At 33.2% G+C, this 25,642-nt stretch overlaps 1 protein-coding gene across 1 annotated transcript; it reads right to left on the minus strand.

Moving 5' to 3' along the window:
* Window positions 1-1,544: 1,544 nt before the first annotated feature.
* On the minus strand, window positions 1,545-11,993 carry LOC122501845. The gene is made up of 3 exons (XM_043611607.1): window positions 11,924-11,993; window positions 10,805-10,911; window positions 1,545-1,838 (listed from the first exon to the last, which is right to left on the minus strand). The coding sequence occupies exons 1-3, from the start codon at window positions 11,991-11,993 to the stop codon at window positions 1,614-1,616; spliced, it is 402 nt and encodes a 133-aa protein (XP_043467542.1). The 3' UTR covers window positions 1,545-1,613.
* Window positions 11,994-25,642: the final 13,649 nt, after the last annotated feature.

Raw genomic sequence — 25,642 nt, forward strand, 5'->3', positions numbered from 1 at the left:
TAAGTCACCACTTTAATGAAACTTGAATTGGCTGAGGAGAGGTGTGAGCAGGAAGAGTAAAATAAATATACTTATTTAAAAAAAAAATTCTTATTCAATTATTTGTATATCTATTATTTTAATAAAATTTCACCAAATAATTTAATTATATAAAACAATTTTGAAGAAATTCTATACGAATATTTAATTATTTTCATAGGTTATAAAACTTTTTTATGAATTTAATTATTCACATTTTTATTTATAAATTGCTTCTCAATAATTCAATTATTTAAATTATTTAAAAATTTGTTAATAAAATTATGTATAAAAATTGATTTAAAAATTAATTTCAGTAAAAGTTTTAGATAATAATTGAATTTTAGAAAAGTTACTAATAAATGCAATTTTTTGGAAATAATTGAATTTTGTAAAGGTTTCAAATTCAAATCTTTGAAAATCTGAACTTTTCATACTTTTAATTAAAAATTATATGAAATTAATCTTTTTTCAAAAACTTAATCATAATTATTTAAAATTATTTCAAGTTTTTATTTTCTATAATATATATTCCATTGAAGAATTTCCGAACAATCGAAATTTCACGTAAAAATGAATTGCAAACAAAAAGATTTAAAAATTCTCAGAAGAAGAACTTTTAAAAAAATTATTAAAAATAATTGATTTAAAGAAGAATTTTAGTTGAAAAATTGTAGAAAATAACCATTAAAATTAAATGATCTTTAATTATTATAAGTTATTGAATTTTAAAAGGCTTAAATTCGAAAATATTGAAAATTTTAATTCCAATGGAAAATTAATAATGATTAAATACTTATTTTAAAATGAAGTTAATGATGTTTTCGAATAATTTTACAATTAAAGAAATTTGTTAATTAATGTAATAGGACATTTTTTTGAGTATCTAATAATTTTTTTAATGAATCAAAATATTTCTTAGGGTCAGGGAAAAAATCCAAATTTTGTCTGATAATCAGGGTGAAGTTACGGTAAATCAAAAATTTTGTGTGGCAACACTGGTTTTGTTATTTTGCTTCTTTAACTTTAAAGAACACTTTAAGAAATAAAATTTAATTTTCTATAAAAAAATTTTTACATAAAATTACTATAAAACTGTAAAAAACTGGACAGTCATTTTATAACCAATAAAAAACTGTTAATATTGTACTTATGATAGTGTAAAATAAAACTAAAGTTTCTTGAAAATAATTTCACAAACACTATTAGAAGAAATTAAAGGATATCCCTACACCAAAACTATATTTTTAGTTGATGATTTTTATCAAATCATATTCTATCAAACTAAACTTATCTATAAAAAAGTAATTGAATAACGTTTAAAATTTACAAAAACTCGCATGGCAGGTACATATAAATAGACACAAAATAACGAATTGTTTTAATGGCAAGTAAATTTAATGAAATTTAAATATCAATAAACTTTTTTTTTCTTTTCGTAAATCGAGTAGTTTACAGTTTAGATAAACTAAAACAGTTTCAAAAGCGAAATTTTAATAATTGTAATGTAGTGTATTGCAATTTTTCAAGAAATAAAATATTTTAAGACAATGATAAAACTAATAATAGTAGTAGTGAAATAATATAAATAAACATTAAATGAATACATGTAAAAAACACTTAAACAGTAATGCCTGCTCCACCGTATCCACCACGACGTCCTCCATTCCAATCTCCTCTTCCGCCTCCACGTCCTCCTCTACCACCCCTGTTTCCACGTCCTCCTTTAGCACCATGTCCTCCTTTGAAATTTTCTTTTTTTTTATGCCATGTTTTTCCAGGACTTCTTCTAACATTTTATGTACATCTCTATGAATATTCTGAAATAAACAATAGAAATCGTTAGTTAAAAAAAATATTAATCTTTTAAAAATAAAATAAATTATTTTTTGATCATTAAAGAAATTTAACTGGGTTGACACAAAAATTAAAACTTATTTTTCCCTGATTTCCAGACAGAATTTTGATTTTTTCCCGACCATAAAGAATTTTCTGATTCACTCTGAAAACACAGGCCTACAAAATTTAGAATTTTGTCAGACCCAGAAACGGGATAAGTCATTTCCGATGTAATATGCCACCCTGAATCCAAAACTAGCAGCGAAATTGCTCTATCACGTCAGGATTCTGAGATATTCTAACCTAAAAGAGTAAAAAAGGCCATTTTTGGCAACATTCGACTCTCAATAAAATCTACAAAATTTTTGTTTATCATTCGAACAAATTTTAAAGGAAAGTACAATTATTCACCTTTCAGAATATTCTACACCCCATCCGATCCGACTTTTTTTCACTAAGGTACAACAATTTAAAGTTTAGGTTACACGACCTAAAAACTGAAAAAAGGAAGAAAAGAATAATTGGAAAGTACTTTAACTTAAGCATCTGATTCTTAATATTTTGGGAATATTAATATTTTTATATTTTTAATAATATTTAATATTTAATATTTAATATTTTATTATTTTTAAAGGAATGAAAAAAATTTGTTAACATAAAATTCATGAAAACTAAATTTTTTTTTGGTTTATATTTTAAAAGACGATCAAATTTTGAAGAGAATAAGACCTTACAGAAGTCATTTGGCCAAAATTTGTAGAAGATATTCTTAAAAATCGTCATTTTCAATGTTTCACAAAAATTTGAATAACTTCTAAAATAATGAACGCTTTTTAATAATCTTAGGCTTATTTTAAAGGTCATTTTCTACGGAATAAGAATTACTTATAGGCATTAACCTGTAATTTTTTACTTGGAATAAGCATGCCGTCAAAGTTGGACAAAAAAATCAAAAAATTTGAAACAATATTATTAAAAGAAAAATAATTTTTGAAATTTAAACATATTTTTTTATTAAATTTTCTTGAAGAATCTACACCATATGTTTTATATATGTTCTAGAATAGTTTTTAGTACAAAAAATTTATTTCAAATTTTTCCAATTTTTTTGTCCAACTTTGACGTCATGCTTATTCCAAGAAAAAAATTACAGGTTAATGCCTATAAGTAATTCTTATTCTGTAGAAAATGACCTTTAAAATAAGCCTAAGATTATTAAAAAGCGTTAATTATTTTAGAAGTTATTCAAATTTTTGTAAAACATTGAAAATGACGATTTTTTAAGAATATCTTGAAAAAATATTTGCCAAATGACTTCTGTGAGGTCTTATTCTTTTCAAAATTTTATCGCCTTTCAAAATATAAACCAAAAAAAATTGAGTTTTCATACATTTCATGTTAAAAAATTTTTTTCATTCCTTCAAAAATGGGTGGACTGACAATTTTGGCCGGTACTGTAAATAATTGAATTCCTCTAAAAAAGTTGAAAACAACACTTTTTTGAATAATTGATTTTTTCGAGGAATTGAAATTAAATTGTTAAAAATAATTGAATTTTTTGGAGAAATTTTGTTAAAACTTTAATTTTAATTAGAAATAATCGAAATCTTGCGAAAACTTTCATTATTTATGAAAATAATTAAACAGTTGCAAAGAATTTTATTAAATATTTCAAAAATAATTGAATTCCTGAGAAGAATTATTTTATTATTTTTATGAAAATAATTGAATTATGGCGAAAAATTTTATTAAAATGTTTAAAAAGAATTGAATTTTTGTAAAAGATTTTGTTTTTTTTGAAAGCAATTGAATTCTTTAGAAGAATTTTATAAACTTTGTTTTAAATAATGAATTTCTTCGAAATCTAATAAATATTATGAAAATTTTCTTTTAAATAATTGAATTCTTGTGAAAAAATTTTTTGTGAAAATATTTGAATTTTCTGATTAATTAATTTAAAATAGTATTACAAAAATTGTAATTGAAATTCTTCGATGAGTTTTAACCCTTAAACCGCACACTTCCGAATCCATCCTTAAACCGCACACTGGGTGTTTGACACCTGGGGACTTTAAAGTGTGTTCTCCAAGCTGGAAAAGGATATTATGTTTCAGAGAAATTATTTTATGTAGCTCAGTACATCTATTTTGAAGGAAAATAAGTTTTATAATGATTTGTTTAATCTTAATAATTAAAAAAATGTTTTTTAAAACTACTAAAATCACCTTAAACCGAAAACTGGGTAACAGCTACCCAGAAATTTTTCGCTGTTAATTTCATAAAGTTATTAAATACACAAAGACACTTGGGAGACTAATGTCCCTCACGAAACATAAAGTTAAGTACAACATGTGTCGTCCAATAGCGACATATGTTCAATTTTTACTACTTTAAACGAGATATTAGAGTAAAAAGCTAGAATATGGGTGTCTTACACCCAGGGTGCGGTTTAAGGGTTAATATTTATGAAAATATTTCCTGTGAAAATTTTATTATGTATGGAAATAATTGAATTTGGGACAAATTTTTTAAATTTTTTTCAAGTAATTAAATTTTTTTGCGAAATTTTATGAAAATAATTAAAATTCGAATATTTTTTGAAAATACTTAAATCGTTTTAAAGAATTTTGATTACAATTTTTGAGAATAGTTTTTTGATTTCTAGTACTAGCGAATTTAAAGTAGTGTCAATTCTAAAAAAACAGAAATAGTAGATTTAAGTGGCTGAAATATAAAAAAGTAGTACCCAAATAGTAGCATATAACGTAAAGAAAGTAGTAAATAGTCGGTTTAAGTAGATGAGTGATAAGCCTCATTCTTTTATTTATTGCTAATACATGAATCTGAAATTTTATTAAAATTTCTAAGAATAATTGAATTCATGCGAAGAATTTTACGAAATTGTGAACAATAATTTAATTCTTTATGGGAAGAATTTTGTTGTTTATGAAGGTAATTTAGAATTCTTTTGTAGAATTACTTAAAAATGTTTGAAGAATAATTGCATTTTTCAAGAATTGTATTTTAAATATTAGAAATTCTGCTTTATGAAAGTAATTGAAATCCTAAATGAAATTTTGAGGCGCATGAAAAGTCTCCAATTTTTATTTTCCGAATCTTTATTTTATCGAAATTCTTTTTATCTAATAAGAATTAATTATAATTTCTTTTAATCGAAAGAATAATTGTCAAAAACATTATTTTTTTGAATGACTAATTAACAGAATGTTTAATACTGCGAAAGAACGCTGGTTGTCCACTGCCGAACATCATCGATGTCTTCGATGTGCTGGGAGAAGTGGATTCATATCCACTGCCAGACATGATTGACATCATGGATATGTTCGGTAGACCTTGTCGTGGTAGCGGGGCTTTCAACTAAAGGACAACCAAACAGCAAGAAAAAATGAATTCAAAAAATTCTGAGAAGGCACCCCATGTGAGTAGGCCGGAAACGGGAAATCTCACCATCGGTCCCAGGACCGATGCTCAAGTGCGCGCGGATTGTGGGGGCGCACAATTTCTTGCAGTGCCACGAGTGATCGTGGAAAGGGTAGATCCACAGAACATCGTGGAAAATAAAAAAACGAGGAAAGGAAGCACGTCGAGCCTTCTGAGTGTGTCAAGCTGCAGTAGCGGAAAAACCGTTCATAGCGCTATCCACTCAGAAGTAGACGACGAGGCGATAGAAGAGACTCGCGAGATATGCTTGCGGCTCAGAAAGGAGGAGGCGACTTGTCTCGAAAAAATGGAGTTGGAGGTCGCAAAGATGATAAAATCTTGCGACATTCAGAAGACCGTCAATAGGACGGTAAAGGATGGACTCAAGGTCATCGACGTCCTGCTAAAGGAGGCAAGGGCAAAGCATGCCGCGGCTGATGAGTCGGACGTCGATTTGGCATGCGTTCTGAGCGGTGCGGAATGCAACCGCAAGGACCGTAAGAAAGAGAGAGAGCGTTTCTATAGGCGTAATCTCAAAAGCGTCTTAAGAGATGCTCAGAAACGGAAGAGAGAGGGTGACAGTCCAGAAGAGACTCGAACCAAAACCGATATGAAGAAGAAGGAGGAAGCTCCTCCAATGGAAACGGAAGTACCAGATCCAAAGATTCCTCAATTGGAAAGAATTGGGTCAAAAAGATCCACAGTTCTAATCCGAGTCGGTGAAGGATTGACGTATGCTGACGTTCTGGGTAAGCTTCGCAAAGAAGTCAACCCAGAGGACAGCCATACGAGAATAGTAGCAGCAAAAGCTACAAACAAGGGGGATCTTCTGATTAAGTTCAGAGGAGACTCCGATAAGGACGCTTTCACCGCTGAGGTCACCAAGGCGGTTGGAAGCATGGGTAAGGTGCAGTCATTGGATCTAAGAGTTACACTCGAGATCCGTGATTTGGATTGCCTTACCCAAGAAGCTGAGGTGCAAAAAGTGTTGTCTGAAGCAATGGGTAAGCCAGTAAACAGGAGAGTGACGGTCTTAGGACCCAACCGCCGAGGGATGAAGCTCGCGGTTGTAGTCACCAACCTGGAAGAGGCGAACAGGCTGGAGAAATTGGGACACGTAAAAATTGGTTTTATGTGTTGCCCAATCAAAAGAAGAGTAATGGTCGTCCGGTGTCATCGATGCCTGGGATACGGCCATATTGGAGCCAAATGCCAGAAGGAGGAGAGATCGGCTGCGTGCTTTAAGTGCGGTGAGGCCGGTCACAGGTTCTCCAACTGTAAAAACAACTCAAGTTGCTTTTTGTGCAAGGAAAAGATTGGCAATAAGACGCAGGATAACCGCAGAGAAAGGCAGAAAGTTGCATTGGCGACAGAGTTGGAGCGCCACCCTCGAAGGCTTAAGTCTTACGACAGTTCCGAGGGAGGGTAAAGGGCTCCAGAAGAAGGGTTACGGGTTTTAGTGGGTCGGGCTGGCAGTAGGTCGCCAGTTTATTAAATTTTCTATTTTATATATTTATTTTTCTTTTTTTTTATATTTACTTTTGTTTTATCACACCAACCCCACATAACCTTGGAGTGCGGAATCCAAGGTATCTGTAGGCAGATTTCCCAAAATTCCCTAAGCAAAAAAAAAAAATACTGCGAAAGAAAATTTTTTATAATCTTTAAATAACTGAATTATCATTTTTAAAAATTATTATTTTTTATATTTCTTATTTACACTAATATTTTCATTTTCGAAATGTCAATTTTGATAAATATTATTTTACAGATTCGTTAATAATTATAATAATTATATTCCCGAATTATTATTGAATATAATTCAAATATTACCGAATTACCAATTCTTAAAAAATTTATTGTTCCTAATAATATTTTTTTATAATGTGTAAATGTTCTAAATTCTAAAGTCTCTAAATTTTATTTTTTCGAAATATCATTTGTTATAAAACTTTTTTCTTATAAATGTTTTTCAAAATAATTTTAACTTTTTCGAATTAACATTACTAATAATTTTCTTTACTTCTAATCATTCTTCTTTATAATTACTATATTTTGTAACATGTATTTCTTCTAACTATAACTTTACCGAATTGTCACTTCTCATAATTATTATTATATCGAAATATTATTATCCAAAATTTTTGTAATATCTAATAATTTTTTATACAAATTTTTTTATTGTATAATAACCAGTTTTTATAATTTTATTTTATTCGAATAATTATTTCGTATAATTTTTTTCTTACCGAAATTATATTTTAAATAATTTTTTTTATCGATTTTTTATTTTTCCTAATATTCATTTTTCCAAATAATTCTTTTTCATAATTTTTATATTTCCTAATTCGTATTTCACATATATATTTTTTCTAAGATTTAAATTCACTAATTTATTATTTTCCTAACCTATAAATGTCATAATAAGAATTGCACCGAATAGTTATTTCACATACAGAATATACGGTTTCGACGTTTCCCATTTCTGAAGAATGTAGAGCAAAATTTGAAAAAAGTTTATTATTTTATTATTTAAAAATTATTAATTATTACAAATATTGTTTAAACCAATTAACTACGCTAAATATCATTAGGGAAATTGTTTTAAACAATATTTGTAATAATTAATATATGTTATATAATAAAATAATAAACTTTTTTCAAATTTGGCGCCATATTCTTCAGAGATGGGAAACGTCGAAACCGTTTATTCTGTATGTGAAATAACTATTCAGTGCAATTCTTATTATGACATTTATAGGTTAGGCAAATAATAAATTAGATAATTTGAATCTTAGAAAAATTGTATGTTATGTAAAATACGAATTGGGAAATATAAAAATTATGAAAAAGAATTATTTGGAAAAATGAATATTAGGAAAAATAAAAAATCGATTAAACAAAATTATTTAAAATATAATTTCGGTAAGAAAAAAATTATACGAAATAATTATTCAAATAAAATAAAATTATAAAAACAGGTTATTATACAATAAAAAAATTTGTATAAAAAATTATTAGATATTACAAAAATTTTGAAAAATAATATTTCGATATAATAATAATTATGAGAAGTGACAATTCGGTAAAGTTATACTTAGAAGAAATACATGTTACAAAATATAGTAATTATAAAGAAGAATGATTAGAAGTAAAGAAAATTATTAGTAATGTTAATTCGAAAAAGTTAAAATTATTTTTAAAAACATTTATAAGAAAAAAGTTTTATAACAATTGATATTTCGAAAAAATAAAGTTTAGAGACTTTAGAATTTAGAACATTTACACATTATAAAAAATATTATTAGGAACAATAAATTTTTTAAGAATTGGTAATTCGGTAATATTTGAATTATATTGAATTAATAATTCGGGAATATAATTATTATAATTATTAACAAATCTGTAAAATAATATTTATCAAAATTGACATTTCGAAAATGAAAATATTAATGTAAATAAGAAATATAAAAATTAATAATTTTTAGAAATGATAATTCAGTTATTTAAAGATTATAAAAAATTTTCTTTCGCAGTATTAAACATTCTGTTAATTAGTCATTCAAAAAAATAATGTTTTTGACAATTATTCTTTCGATTAAAAGAAATTATAATTAATTCTTATTCGATAAAAAGAATTTCGATTAAATGAAGATTCGGAAAATAAAAATTGGACACTTTTCATGCGCCTCGAAATTTTATTATTTATGAAAATAATTGAATGTTTTCGGAGAATTAAATCAAAATTCCTAAAAACGGAAAATTTGTTTAAAAAATTTTGAAAGTTCGGAAAAATTATACCAGATCTTCTAGAGTTTTAATGTGTCTCATAAACTGTGTTAGACATTTGTTTTCAATTGTGTTGTGATGATACATACGTAATGCGCTAACATTTTATTCATTATTTTAAGAGAAAAGTGGAAAAAACTGAAAAACCAGGATTCCATGGGGCTATTTTGTGCACTTAAAAAAATCAAATATTTTTCATAAATATTTTATTTAGTAAGTAAAGAAGATTCTGTTTATCATTTTTATACATTTTTGTCTTACTTTTCTGTCAAAAAACTGTAAATACGTTAATTAAAATCATTAAAACGATTAAAAGCTCAATCGGTGCACAACGTAACCTCAAAAAATGAACATTAATTAATATTTATAAGTTTTTCAAATTAGTTTTAAAACTATTTTCTCGTTTCTCTTAAAATAACTTGAAAAACATATTAGATATTAAATTGTTATCTATTTAACCTTAAAAATATTTATTTCAAGTTTTTTAAAAATGTCATTCAAAACTATTAAAAAAGCTCCTATTGAAATGATGTTTTAAATTTATTTATAAGTGTTTAAACGATCATTTTATAATTATATTAGTATATTATTATAAAATATATATTAAAAAAGAAAAAAATGTTATTTACTATCTGCGTAATATACAATTTAAAGAAAGATTGTTAATTTTTAGTAAGTTCAGATTTTAGCAAAATTTTAGTGCTTTATTTTACATTTTTTGTATAATATATCTACAAAAAAAATTTTACTAGGTCATTCTTTTTTTAACTTACTCTCAAATATATACACAAAAGATTTTATGAAGCAGAAACAATTAAAAAAATGTTTACGCACCATTATAGGAAAACAAAGTTCGATGCACAAAATAGCCCCATCCCGGGAGTTATTGTGTGCACGACTTTCAATGACTATAACTAAGACAAAAAAATTTTTTTCTTTGCCAAATTTATAGGAAAGCTTCAGAAGGATGTCCACAACATATATCAAAAGTTGATGTTCTTTATTCTCTTAATTCTAAATTTATATAAATCTTTGAATAAAAAAAGCTATTTGGTGCACAAAATAGCCCCGGTGGACGGTATTTATAAAAATAATTGAATTCTTGATGAGTAATTCCTTAAAATTTTTAAAAATATATTAATTTCTTCGAAGAATTTTATTACTTTTGAAAATAATAGAATTCTTGTGGTAAATATTGTTATTTATGTGAATAATTGAATTTTGCAAAGAATTTTATTAAAATTTCTAAAACATTGAATTTCTGTGAAAAATCCACTCTTGTCAGAAATAGAAAAAAACTTCAATTATTTGTATTAGAATTCATAGTGGTTTTATTGTTTACGAGACAAACAAAAAAGACAACAAAAATTCAGAATTTTCTTATGAATTCAAAAGATTTAATTTTTGCCAGTACCCCAGTGGGCAAAAAACCATCATTGTTTTAAAAACGTTCCAAAAACGTTTTTAGAACGTTTCATGTCTGCTAAATAATGTGCCAAAAACGTTATATGGTTCTAAAACGTTTTAAAAGCAATGGAACGTTTTTGGAACATTATTTTGCAGACAAGAAACGTTCTAAAACGTTTTTGGAACGTTTTTAAAACAATGATGGTTTTTTGCCCACTGGGACTATTAATAAAAATCCCTGACTTTTTTCTAAATTCTCTGATTTCCCTGACTTTTCCCTGCATTCTCTGGTTTTGAAAGTTGTTATTACCTTTCGTCGCTGAATCTCCTCGTTACGTTGACACTTTTTTCTTCCTCGATTTTCTTTATTTGTCGATGGGTTTTCAAGACTCCTTGTTCTCATTCTTTTTCCATTATCTGTAAAATAAAGTGTAATATTATAGGGAAATGTAAGGTATGGTGGCGGACTTGTCAAATATGGCATGTAACGTCACATCTGAAGCGCCTTATCACTATGGTCGATGTCTTTTATCGTGATGACATTTTATATGCAGTAGTATTAATGATCAAACGCGTGCTTTGTACTTTAAGTGATTTTGAATAAAAAAGTAGTGAAAAAAAGAAAAAAAGTTTTATTGGATATGTGTGTTAACAGTGCCAGAGTGAATATTTTTTTAAAATTGAGTCTGGTAAATGTATAGAACGTATTGTTTAGACCTTGGACAACAGTTTTTTATATTTTACATTTTTCTCAATTCGCGCTGTATAAAAGTAACACCATCATATTTTCATCAATAGCTTGTAAGGTATGATGGCGCAATTTTTGTAACGTACAGTGGCGGATCATTTTTTGCACGAGTTTCAATTGTCTTTGCATTTTTTGTGTACTAATGCCTCATGTGCTCCAACGGAACAATTCTCGAATATGTGACACTTGCAGTCTTCTCTTATTCTAGTTGCGTTAAAACAGCCACCAGCTACTTCACATGTCCAAATTGTAACCATAACTGAAGTGAAACTTTTTTTTCTATAATGTAAAATCATCAGTTTTTTCTCTTTTTGTTATTTTTCATCATTTCTAGTAGTTTTAATAAATAATTTTAACATCTACATAATATTTTAGTTAAATACACCAAATGCGCTACCATACCTTACAACTTTCAAAAATAAAAAAAATCAGTTTTTTGCGCCAAGAGCTGTAAAATTTTACTGAATTTAAATTTTCACAGCCGCTTCTGACAGAAATATGCTTAATAGATGTCAGCAAATGCCTGCTTTTGCAATTTTGAAAAATATTGTCTTTTGAGAGAGAGAGACGCAAAAAAGAAAGTGTCCGCCACCATACCTTACACTCCCCTAAGATATTTATCGTACATTTCTTTCAAAAATAAAGCTTACTAAAATATTAAATTTTTATAAATGCGTTTACCTCGGTTTTTGTCGTTCTCATCTTCGCCACTTTGATTTGACTTGCTTCCTTCATAATTATTTTTCGACATTTTTTTACCTAACAATAAAAAAATTTTTATGTTATTAAAATAAAAATGACCTTATTTATTTTATTTCATGATTCTAAGCTAATAATAACATTTTTTAATCGAGATTCAAACAGATTAATAATATTGTACACCTACCTCGTGTATTGTTCTTTTTAGTTGCGTTTTCCGTGATTAATGGTTTCATCACAATGTTGCCAGACCCAATGGCTACGATGCGGAGGCGCAGGCACAAAAACACAGATTTCGAATTTTAAAATGCGGAATTTTTAAAGAATTGTTTTTAAACTCTATTACAGTTTACAAATTGAAAAATAAATTGAAATCTTTATTATTAATGTTTTGTTATAAATTTTTCAATTAGAATTTTTGCATTATTTTCGTTATACATGAGTAACATGGAAATTATTAGCATTTATTATATTTTATTTCAATACGAGAACGATCGCGCGCTCCAGCGCGCGCGTTTTTTCTCTTGCGCATTCCTTTTTTTAATATTTTAATTTTTTTAAACAAAAGTACTTACAATGAGAATAATGGCGCAAATATAATAAATGTTTTTAAGAAAAATTGAAAAAGAAATGTTTATGAGAATGATAATCAAGATCACCATCAGCAGTTGTAGTAAAAATTGCTGCAACTTTATTCACACTTTGTAAATTATAACGTCTACTATCCATCCCAGGCTTTAATGAAAATAATAATTGCATCTCAGGCTCAATTTCTGCATTATTTTCAGTCATTGTTTTTTTAATTTCTTCATGCATCATACGGTAGGACTGTGCAAATAGGTTACAATCCCGAAGGGCTGTATCTATTCCATCATTTCGGAAGCTTCGATTTGATCAACAATAAATAACTGTCCAAATGAAGGAGTATCGTTTCTTTGAGACGCATGCTTATTCCCGAAATATTTTTTAACCAAATAGTTATTTGATATAAAACTACTTAACTTAAAATTCACATAATATGCACATTATTTGATATAAACTTCATTGCACACAAAAAACCATTTAACATAAATATCATTTGTCATTGAATTCATTAAACAGAAATATTATGTTACATAAAACTCAGATAACTTAATTCCCATTTGACATAAAAATTATGTAACATAAATTTCTATTGACATAAAAATCATTTAACATAAATTTCTTTTGACATAAAACTCATTTAACGTAAATTTTATTTCTTATAAAATTCATTTGACATCAATTTCATTTGGCACAAATGTCATTTAACGTAATTCTCATTTGACATAAATATCATTAGACATAAAATTAGCTTGACATAAATTTCATTTGACGTGAATATCATTTAACATAATTATTATTTAACGTAAAATTAAAATTATATAAATTTCATTTAGCATAATTCTCATTTGACATAAAATATACTTGACATAAATTTCATTTGGTATAAATCCCATTTAACATAATATTCATTTGACATAAAGTTCACTTGATATCAATTTCATTTGACGGTAAAGTCATTAAACATAATTCTCATTAGACATAAAATTCAGGTGTCATAGATTTCATTTTACATAAAGATCATTTGACCTAGAAATATAGGCGCAAATTTCAAAATTGGCGAATCACAATGTTGTTGATAATATCTAATTGGTTGCTTTTAAATATCGGCACTGATATTTTTATGTAAAATGTAATTTGTGTGAAATTATTTTTATGTCAAATGAGAATTTTGTTAAATGACTTTTATGACAAATGAGAATTGTGTTAAATCTCTTTTATATCAAATGAACTTTATGTCAAATCAAAATTATGTTAAATGGGATTTACACCAAATGAAATTTATGTCAAGTAAATTTTATGTCACATGAGAATTTTGTTAAATGGCATTTATGCTAAATGAAATTTATATAACTTAAATTTTATGTTAAATAATAATTATGTCAAATGATATTCACGTCAAATGAAATTTATGTCAAGCTAATTTTATGTCTAATGATATTTATGTCAGTTGAGAATTACGTTAAATGACATTTATGCCAAATGAAATTTATGTCAAATGAATTTTTATAACAAATAAAATTTACTTTAAATGAGTTTTATGTTAAAAGAAATTTATGTTAAATGATTTTTATGTCAATAGAAATTTATGTTACATAATTTTTATGTCAAATGGGAATTAAATTATCTGAGTTTTATGTAACATAATATTTCTGTTTAATGAATTCTATGACAAATGATATTTATGTTAAATGGTTTTTGTGTGCAATGAAATTTATGTCAAATAATGTGCATATTATGTGAATTTTAAGTTAGGTAGTTTTATATCAAATAACTATTTGGTCAAAAAAGATTTCGGGAATAAGCATGCGTCTCGTTTCTTTCTGCATACAAAGATGTATTCATTTGATAATAAACCTGACCATGTATTTGGAAACAATATGGTCCTCGTCGTCAATTGTTAAAATTAACTAAGTTAGCGTTGAAAGAAGCAAAACTAAATGAATTATTGTAAGGTCGTATATTATGAAGAAAATGCCCAGATAATTCGTGGGTGCTATCAAATAAATTTTGTAATATGAGTGGAGGAGCAGGTAGATCTTCAAGAATGACTTGAATGACGCCATGTTTACAACAATCATGAAATGAATTTTTTTATTAGATACTCTTTCTGCTTGGAAATGTTTAGCATTACAATGCTAACATGGAATGCTCATCGCACCAGCAAAATGTTCTTCTATATGCGAGACTGAAATACTGTCAGAAAAATTTTGATTCTGTGCAGAATTCCGTTTTTTTTGCGATGAGTTCTTTGATAAGCTGCATTTTTTTGACGACCAGAAATATTCGTATTTGATAAATTTGCTGTAACAGTTACATTATCTTTTGCTAAAGATGTATTAACAGTTGTAGAGGATTTTGCTGAATTTATATTTGGTTTAGCCACTGTAATAATACTATCCTTTGTTTGGATTGATTGAGGATTAAGAATTCTATTATTATCTTGTTTTTTTGTCGAAACTTTCTTTGAAAAGCAGCTTTCTTTTGACGTTTCATGACTTGATGTTGTTCTTCTTCCTCTAAAAAACGTATTATTATTCTTTTTTTTACTTGATTTTCATTTTTTAAATTAGTATATTTTGTAACATTTCTTGAATCAATACAATTATCTAATGATCTCGAAGTCATACATTGTAATTGTCTATTATTAAAAGTTTCCTCTGAACTGTTGATTTTTCAATTAACCTTTTCGTTGGCATTGACGCATTTATGCGTCAAATTTTTTCGTGCCCAGCGTCGACCTCCACGTCCGAACATACATGTTCACGTGCCCTTGGATATCATAGACGTCGCATCAATGCTCCGGCAATGCTATAACGTTTATGTAACTAACGGAGGCGGTTCAGGGCCCATCCTGGCCAGATGGTAGTACCCTGTTAAGACGCGATTGTCCCTCGACACGGGACAAAGAAATACAAAAAAATGAATGAAATGGACAAAATTTTAAATGAAATACTCCAAGTGGGTACCCCGAAAGAGGGTAATCCCACCACCGATTCTGATCGGGTGCAAGCCCCGATAGTCGGTGCAGATGGCTCCAAGGATTTTGGAGGGAGCCAAATAGATAGCCAGCTGACATGCTACGAATCAAATGTCGCAAATCAGTTCCTGGCTATTCCCGGGATTTTTAAGAGCGTGCACCAGGCATTCAAGCGCCAAAAGAACGTCAGTCGCGACATCCAGGATGGCGTGGCGGTTTTGGAGAGTGCGTCCTTAACAATTTGTAGGAATCTGCGTTTTATCCCTGAACCGTTCAGGGATCAGGAGCCACGGACTTCAACTGTAGGAACTCCAAGGCAAAAGAGGAGTGCTCAAGTAGTCCTAGCCAGACGTATGCTAAGACCGTCTTAAAAGAAGGAGCGGACAATAAGGACGGCTTTAAGGTTGTTGGAAAAAGAAGGGAACGGGCTCCAAGAAATAAGCCCCCAGGCGAGAAAACAGAGCTCTCAAAACGCCCTTTGAAGCTTAGAACCACGGAAGCGGTAAAGATCACGGCAAGAGACCCAAAATCTTATGAGGGTATCTTTCCGCTGATAAAATCAAAGGTTAAACCAGAAGACACTGGTACCGTGATTCATAAAATCAGAAGAACCTTTAAACAGGAGGTTCTTGTGATAGTGAAAAAGGGTGGAGATACCTTGAAGTTTGCGGAAGCACTGTTCTCGGCTCTGCATGGCGCCTTGCCATGCGAGGTCACTGCTCTCGTAAATAAAAGGTCTCTTGAGATCAAGGAGCTGGATGAAACTACGACGGAGATTGAGGTGATTTCAGTTCTGAGAGATAAGCTGGGCAAACCTGATCTGAAGATAGAGTGCCACCTTTTGACGCGCTTTAGAAGAACTAAGGTGGCTCTAATCCGCTTAGCAGAAGCAGAAAGTGACATTCTGCTTAAACTTGGCCGAATCAAAATCGGCTGGATAAATGCTCAAATTCGCGAGCATGTTGAAGTAGCTAGGTGCCAAAAGTGCCTAGGTTACGGACACAGAACCCTATCTTGCAAAGGCCCCGACAGAAGTAAAAACTGTCGGAGATGCGGCGGTGAGGGACACCTCGCGAAGAGCTGTAACGTTAAGCCGAAGTGCCTTACTTGCTTGGACCTGGGGAAGCCGGAAACGGATCATGTGTCCGGAAAGAGAGCCTGCCCGGTTTACAGGGAAGAACTGCAAAAGATTAAAAGGGCAAATCCTTAAAATTTTTGCAGGTCAACCTGCATACAAGTAAGGATGCACAGTTGCTCCTAATGCAAACAGCAAGGGAAAATGAGGTCGATATCCTGTTCTGCAGTGAGCAGTATCAAGGAAGCGACCTCGCCCCTTGGTATCAGGATAAGGCGAAGAGAACCGCCATAAAGCTGTGCAACCCAGAATTGCGAGTTGACAAGTTTCTGGAGACGAGCAGTGGGTTCGTGTGGATAGAGGTAGCTAATATACGTATGTATAGCTGCTACTTCTCACCCAACGACCCACTGACAAACTTCGAAGCGAATATCGAAGACCTAGAAGCGAGCCTCACAGAATCCAGGCTGGATGTTATCATCACTGGCGATTTTAACGCAAAGTCGCCAGAGTGGGGTGAGACGAGACTCGACAAGAGAGGAATTCGTATTGGGGAAATGATCTCCAGAAACGACTTATTGGCTGTAAACCGAGGCAATACATGGACTTTTAGACAAGGTGCGATCGGATCAATTATAGATCTAACGATCGCATCGTCTAAACTATTTAGCCGCATAAGAGACTGGCGGGTCTCTGAGGAATATACCGCAAGTGACCACCAGTACATTGAGTTCTCAGTCTCGATGGGAGACACACAAGGAGGAAAGAGACAGGATGTTCCTAGTCGCAAGACCTCCTCGTGGAATATAAAGAGACTCGACAAGGAAAAGTTTGGCCGGTCCCTAAGAGAAGCTCTTTTAATTGAGGACTTGGGCTGGGTGAAGAGGCCGAGCAGTCTGGATGGGGAGGTGCGAGCGGTGAGGAACATGATAGTCACCGCTTGCAATGCGTCAATGCCACGCAAAGGCGCCACTCCCGTAAGAAAATCCTTGCACTGGTGGTCAGAGGAGCTAGCCTCCTTGAGAAAGGAATGCCTCAAAGCAAGAAGGACATATACCCGATCTAAGGGAGATCCCTTGCTGAAAGAGGCTTTTAAGGGGGCGAAAAAGGACCTCAAGAAAGAGATCCGCAAGTCGCGACGCCGTAGCTGGAAGGACCTAATCGAGGAAGTCGATAAGGACCCATGGGGTCTGGCTTTTAAAATCGTTACTAAGAAATTAGCGACGAGGCAAAAGACCCCCGGCCTGGACAATCCCGATTGGGTCAGAAAGATAATAAATTCTTTGTTTTCTCCTGCAGAGCCATACCTTAGAAGGGACTGAAGTTTTTGCAAAGTCGAAGAGGAAGAACTCTTCACACTTAGTGAACTGCAAAAAACAGGCAAAAGATTGAAAACAGGCAAGGCGCCTGGAATCGATGGGATAAGTAACGAGATCCTAAAGTTGGTAATCGACACTTCACCCCAGATTCTGCTTCGATGCTTCAATCTTTGCCTTGCGAGAGGAGAGTTCTTCCGCGACTGGAAGCGACAGAGGTTGGTCCTCCTAGGGAAAGGTAAAAAACCTCTAGATAAGGTTTCATCGTACAGGCCTATATGCCTGCTAAATACGATGGGTAAACTTATAGAGGATATGGTTCTACAGAGAATGCAAAGCCACTTGACCGAAGAGAATCGTCTATCCGATCACCAATTTGGTTTCCGTAAAGGCAAGTCCACAGTTGATGCCATCCAGGCAGTTGTAAACATAGCCAAAGCACGAAAAAACAAATTGGGACCTGGAAAAAAGAAGAGCTTCTGCGCGTTGGTAGCAATTGACATACGCAACGCGTTTAATTCCGCAAGATGGAAAGATCTCATCGAGTCGATGAAAAAGAAAAACATGCCGCCCTACTTGTTGCGGATAATGGATAATTATCTTAGCGACTGGTGGGTTATATATGAGGGAGACACCTGCACTCTCAAGGAAGAGATGCAGTGTGGGGCTCCTCAAGGCTCGAGGGTGGGTCCATTTGTATGGAATGTATCTAACGATGATTTTCTGCGAATGGATCTACCCGAAGGTGCGGTAATCATCGGCTTTGCGGACGACACGTTGCTCGTGTGCACTGTCGAAAGTGAGGAGGCTTTTGGGACATTGGTGAACGAATGTCTGCGACTAGCAAAAAGCTGGCTGGATACCAAAGGTCTTAAAATGGCCCTGGAAAAGACCGAGGCACTGCTGTTCACAGACAGACGTGGTTAGGAGCTCCCACGAATCGTGATAGACAGATTCGAGGTCAAGTGGAGTAAGCAAATTAAATATCTTGGTGTGGAGTTGGATAGAAGGTTAAACTTCCACCACCACATGGTTACGGCGTTAAATAAGGCGATCGAGTGTGCGGCTAATCTTTCACGGTTAATGCCGAACGTAGGCGGACCCCGTGAACAAAAAAGAAGACTGGTGGCGAGTGTCGCTCATGCTAAAATGATCTACGCAGCACCAGCGTGGCCCCCATCCCTGAGGAGTAAAAGATGTGTGACCATCTGTGAAAAGATACTGTCGGCGCAGAGATCGATAACTACGCGTATCATCTCTGCATATAAGACGGTATCTACGAGTGCTGTGCAGGTCCTTGCAAGTGTCCCGCCAGCAGATCTTTTGGCGAGGGAAAGGGAAGAAATGTTTCTCTTTTCTAAAGAAAGCAGTTCCTTGGATGAGGAATTAGGACCAAGCAAGGGCCTGATCTGCAAAGAAGCGAGGCACAGGCTCATAGAAAGATGGCAAGAAAGATGGGATGGTGAGGAAAAAGGTCGATGGACTTATCGCCTTATCCCGGCATTCACCACCTGGATAAATAGGAAACACGGTCAGGTTTCCTATTATTTGACTCAGGCGCTCACAGGTCACGGGTGTTTTAACTCGTACCTGTGTCGCTTTAAATTACGCAAGGACGAGGTGTGTGCATATTGCCAGTTCCCTGAGGACAACGCGGAGCACACCCTCTTCTTATGCAAGAAATGGGACTTGGAGAGGCGGGCCATGTTCGAAGGTGTAAACAGTCAAGTTACACTGGAGAACATGGTATCGCTGATGACCCAGTCAGAAGAGAATTGGCGGCAAGTCGGGAACTTCATAATCTTGGTTATGTCGAGGAAAGATCTCGACGGCCGCCAAAAAGCGTAATTTAAACAGCTTTTAATTTGTTTGTTTGTTTCTTATTTATTTATTTTTTGATTTATTTGTCCTTCTACATTTTTTAATTTGTTTTGTTTTGTTTTTTTTATTCGTTTTTGTACAGTTTTGTCTTTTCAACGTTAAATACCTGTTTACTTTTTTTTCTTTTCTTTTTTATATCCGTTTGCAATTTTACCTTCGACTTTTAACACTTCTTAAATAATTTTTTTTTAAATTTATTATTGTTGTGCTGTTAATTCCGCTTAGACTATGAAATAGTTTTAATCATTTTTTTAACTACGGACGCAGGAAAAGCGCAGAGAGAAGAAGAAGGTCGCATTAGCGACAGAGTTGGAGCGAAGGCTAAAGTCTTACGACAGTACCGAGGGAGGGTAAAGGGCTCTAGAAGAAGGGTTACGGGTTTTAGTGGGTCGGGCTGGAAGTAGGTCGCCAGTTTATTAAATTTATTATAACATTAATTTATTTTTTTTTTAATATTTCCTTTTGTTTCATTTTACCAACCCCACATAACCTTGGAGTGCGGAATTCACGGTATCTGTAGGCAGATTTCCCAAAAGTCCCTAAGCAAAAAAAAATAAATAATAATAATAATAATGAGGGTAAACTCTGTGAAGAGATACCAGGATGCACTCCCTTTGCGGAAACTTCCTGCTATCTTGGAGAGACACATCGACCTCCACGTCCGAACATACATGTTCACGTGCCCTTGGATGTCATAGACGTCGCATCAATACTCCGGCAATGCTATAACGTCTATGTAACTAACGGAGGCCGGTCAGGGCCCATCCTGGCCAGATGGTAGTACCCTGTTAAGGCCCTATTGTCCATCGACACGGGACAAAGAATAAAAAAAATGAAATGGACAAAAATTTAGATATTATACTCTAAGCGGGTACCTCAAATGAGGGTAATCCCGTCACCGATTCTGATCTGGTTGAAGCCACGGTAGTCGGTGCAGACGGCTCCAAGGATTTTGGAGGGAGCCAAAGCAAAAATTCTGAGGATGTGGGACTTAGCAGATTCGAAGGAAATGTTTTAGAACAGGTAGATCTGATCCCTAAAATACTGGAAAGTATGTGGCGTGCTTGCAAAAAGCTAAGAAACATTAGCAAGGATGTTCAGGATGGAATGGTGGCATTGGGGAAGGTGCACGAGGTGCTTCGCAGTAACCTGCGTTTTATACCTAAGCCCTTCATTAGCCCAAGCAAACCAAGGCCGAATCCTGAAACTCCTAGATTGATGTCGCACGCCACATCCAGCGAGAGCAAGTATATCGACCCAAGGAAGCGCCCTAGAGAGTTTGAATGTCCGGAGACTGATTCTACTCTGACCACTCCCAAGGGCAAGAGGGTTAAGAGCAAAGAGACAAAGGCTAAAGTTCTACTGCTATGAAGACGGAGGTGAGTAAGGCTACTTCGGCCAGGGTTGCTTCTTATTCGGAGGCAACTGTGGAAAATAAGCCTGAAAACGAAAAAGACTTTGAAACCGTCTCCAATAGGAAACGGGAGGCCCGTAAGAGAAAGGCCTTGAAGAGAGCAGAGGAGAGGGAGGGACTTCAGAAGCGCCCCCCAAAATTAGAACCACGGAGGCAATAAAAATTTCGGCCCAGAATCCAGAGACCTACTATGATCTTATAAAACTGGCAACAACTTCGGTGAAGCCAGAGGAAACTGGCACCGAGATTGTGAAAATTAGGAGAACTCTCAAAAAGGAGGTTCTTGTTGTGGTCAAAAAGGGGGGTGAAACTTCAAAGTTCGCTGAGAAACTTACCTCCGTTCTTCAGGACAAGGCCGAGGTTACGGCTCTTGTCAGTAAAAAGACCCTTGAAATTCGGGAACTGGACGAAATAACTTCAAAGGCGGACGTTTTAACCGTCTTAAAGGAGAAGTTGCAAAAGCCCGAATTAGATGTGACTTGCCGACTTCTGACACGTTTTGGTGGTACGAAAGTGGCACTAGTACGCTTGAGTGAATCGGACAGCGAGAGTCTGCTTAAGCTGGGCAAAGTGCGTATTGGTTGGATAAACGCATCCATCCAAACGCACTTAGAAGTGACAAGATGTCAAAAGTGCCTAGCCTATAGACACGTGACCCGAATTTGCAAGGGCCCCGACAGAACAAAAAACTGTCGGAGATGCGGCGAAGCGGGACACTTCGCCAAGAGTTGTACTAGCGACAAGCCAAAGTGCATAACGTGTACAGATTTGGGAAAAACGGAAGTCAACCATATCCCTGGAAGAATTTCCTGCCCGGTTTACAAGTAGGAACTGGAGAAACTTAAAAGGGCAAATCCCTAAAGCTCCTTCAAGTCAACCTGCATACAAGTAAGGATGCACAGGTGCTCCTGATGCAAACAGCTAGGGAAAATGAGGTCGATATCCTGTTCTGCAGTGAGCAGTATCAAGGAAGCGACCTCGCACCTTGGTATCAGGATAAGGCAAAGAGAGCCGCCATCAAGCTGTGCAACCCAGAATTGCGGGTTGACAAGTTCTTGGAGACAAGCAGCGGGTTTTTGTGGATAGAGTTAGCTAATATACGTATGTATAGCTGCTACTTCTCACCCAACGACCCACTGACCGCCTTTGAAGCCAATATAGAAGACTTAGAATCGAGCCTCATAGAATCCAAGCTGGATGTCATCATCACTGGCGATTTCAATGCAAAGTCGCCAGAGTGGGGTGAGACGAGGCTCGACAAGAGTTGAATTCTGATTGGAGAAATGATCTCCAAGAACGATTTATTAGTTGTAAACCGGGGAAAAACATGGACGTTTAAACGAGGTGCAATCGGTTCGATTATAGATCTAACGATCGCATCGTCTAATATATTTAGCCGCAAAAGCGACTGGCGGGTCTCTGAGGAATATACAGCAAGTGACCACCAGTACATTGAGTTCTTATTCTCAATGGGAGACACACGAGGAGGAAATAAACAGGAAGCTCCTAGTCGCAAAACCTTCTCGTGGAACATTAAGAAACTCAACAAGGAGAAGTTCGGCCGGTCCCTAGAAGAATCTATCTTAATTGAGGATTCTGGTTGCCGAAAAGTCTAAATGGAGAGGTGCGAGCGGTGCGAAATATAATCGTCACCGCTTGCAATGCGTCGATGCCATGTCACAAAGGCGCCTTTCCGAGGAAAAAATCCTTGCACTGGTGGTCAAAGAAGCTGGCCTCCTTGAGAAAGGAATGCCTCAAGGCAAGAAGGACATACACCCGATCTAAGGGAGATCCTTTGCTGAAAGAGGCTTTCAAGGAGGCAAGAAATAACCTCAAAAAAGAGATCCGCAAGTCGCGACGCCGTAGCTGGAAGGACCTAATCGAGGAAGTCGATAAGGACCCATGGGGTCTGGCTTTTAAAATCGTGACCATGAAGTAGTATAAGGAGACCTATCGGACATGTATTTTCTAATGAATCATGGCCCTACAATCAGACGACAGATATCTCGCTTTCCTCGTGAGTGTACTGTATTCAGCGCCGCGACGTGAAACTTATGAACTAATAAATATCGTCTGCTATGCAAGATATGTAGCGGGAAAACGAGCCGGTTTGTTATTGTTGATATTGTTGATTAAGCTAGTGACAGTTATTACTGTGGATTGTACTACGGCATTTTAAAAGTGTTTGAATAAATAAGTGTACAGAAGTAATATTAAACATGCCGATTTCCACAATTACTAATTGCGATTCAGGTAGTACATTACAAGTTAAACGAGATGGAAAATCTAAGTCTATGTTTAAAGCACGCACAGTAAGTATTGTGAAAACATAATTAAAATGTTAATAGGACTAAATATGTCATGGAAATAAAATTATTACTCGCATGTTTTTTGTAGGAAGAAATGATGCGTTCATGGTCATCTGTTCTGAACAATTTAGGCATTGAATTTACGAAGGGAAAAGAATTTACAAAAAGTAAATTCGTTTGTGAATTGCATTTTGCAAAATACGACATAGAAAGAGATTTTATTACGAAAATGCCAGATGGAAGCATGTCCATAATTTCGCGAGAAAGGCCAAAACTGATAGGAGGTGCTGTTCCCTCCATTTTCCCTAATATGACAAGTTGCAAAACGCAGCCAACAATTTCGAAAAATACTTCATTAACTGTTTGGGAAAATCTGCAAAATAAATGTTCTGATGGCAATGAATTTAGTTTACTTTTAGAAAATTATAGACATCTTCCCCTTCCAAAAAATTGTAAAATATTTACTTGTAAAGGTTTCATCGTTTTCTTACATCTTGTTTTCGATATAAACTTCATGTCTAGAATGTTGAAAATAAATCAGGAAATGAAAATTAAAGTAGGTATTTTATAATATTTTTATTTATTTAAATTCTCAAGTATGTTAATAATAATTGTTCATTTTATATATACAGATATTACTTGACTAAAAAAAATTGCCGTAGACTATGATACAATAAAAATTATTGAAATTCCGACAGCACTTAATGTGATTTCTAATCTTTTAACTTGTGGCGAAAGTGTCGAGCGAAAGTAAGTATAATTACTTTTTTAAACTCTACGTGTTTCTTTTTTTCTAAAATTCAAAAAATTTGAAATTATAAAATTAATTGAATATAAATTTTTATAGGTCTGATGGATATTTGGGATTTGTTTTTCAAAAAAAAACATTGTCTGGTCGCCAAAAAAAAATTGCTCTGTATGCTTAAAAAATAGAGTCCGTAATTCGAAACAGAAGTATAAGACGAAAATCTTAAAGAGATGCAAAGTTTTATTAACAACAAAAATTAGAAACCGCTACAAAACCGTTAATCGCAAAAGTTTTAGACTTGGAAAAAGGGTAAGTTCTTTCCATAATTTTTAAATTTATTATTCTTCCTTATTTTTTAAAACGTTTATTTTATTTTAAACTAGATTAAAGCTCTGAAAAAAACGCTGAATCATTAAGGCAGAAATGTGCTGAAGTAAAGCAAGATATTTCAAAGAAGGCGATTTCTTCTTTACCAAAAAAACAGCAGGTGGCTGTTGAAACTTGTTTTAAAGCAGCACAAATAAACAATTAAAAAAATATGAGATACACCACTGAATGGGTGTATGAATGCATACTACTGCGAGTTAAAAGTAGCAAAACGTATAAACATCTTAGACGTGACAAAATTTTAATATTGCCTTCTCCTCAAACTTTATCAAAATATCTCAGGCACATTAAAAGTACATATGGATTTCATGATTATGTTTTTAAAGGACTAAAGATGAAATCATCAGCTATGGCACCAGAAAATCGAAGAGGTAAGATTGTAATATAATTATAATAATAAAAAGATAACTGCATCTAGATAATTTTTAATTCTTAGTTTTTTTGTCATAAATTCTGCAATATATATCTTGAATAAATTATTTATTTTCCAAAGGTATTCTAGCAATAGACGAAATGAAATTGTCTGAAACTGTGTCTTTTGACAGAGTTAACTTTAAGGTTGAAGGATTTACGGACTTAGGTGAACACACACCAGAGCACCAGAAAAATTAAAGAGGTGATCATGCATTGCTGATCATGTTTCAACCTTATCGAGGAAATTTCGTACAAGCTATTGCTTGCTTTTTAAGTAAATGTAGTGCCAGCAGTACCGTACTGCACAAGCTAATTTTAGAGGCAGTTATCCTTAATATGAAACGAGTAGATATGCAAATTAGGTAAAGAGAGACAGTCTAATGTTACTTATCCTCGAAAGAGAAAGAAAGCAATAGCGTTAGATTTTCTGCGTTATAAACAGAGACCGAATTATGTTATTTCTATTTGGAAAGAAGAAGAAAGCAATAGCGTTAGATTTTCTGCGTTATAAACAAAGACCGATTTATGTTATTTCTATTTGGAAAGAGGAAGAAAGCAATACCGTTAGATTTTCTGCGTTATAAACAGGGACGAA

This window comes from Leptopilina heterotoma, unplaced genomic scaffold (genome assembly GCF_015476425.1).
Source record: "Leptopilina heterotoma isolate Lh14 unplaced genomic scaffold, ASM1547642v1 Lhet_217, whole genome shotgun sequence".
NCBI classification, from domain to species: Eukaryota; Metazoa; Arthropoda; class Insecta; order Hymenoptera; family Figitidae; genus Leptopilina; species Leptopilina heterotoma.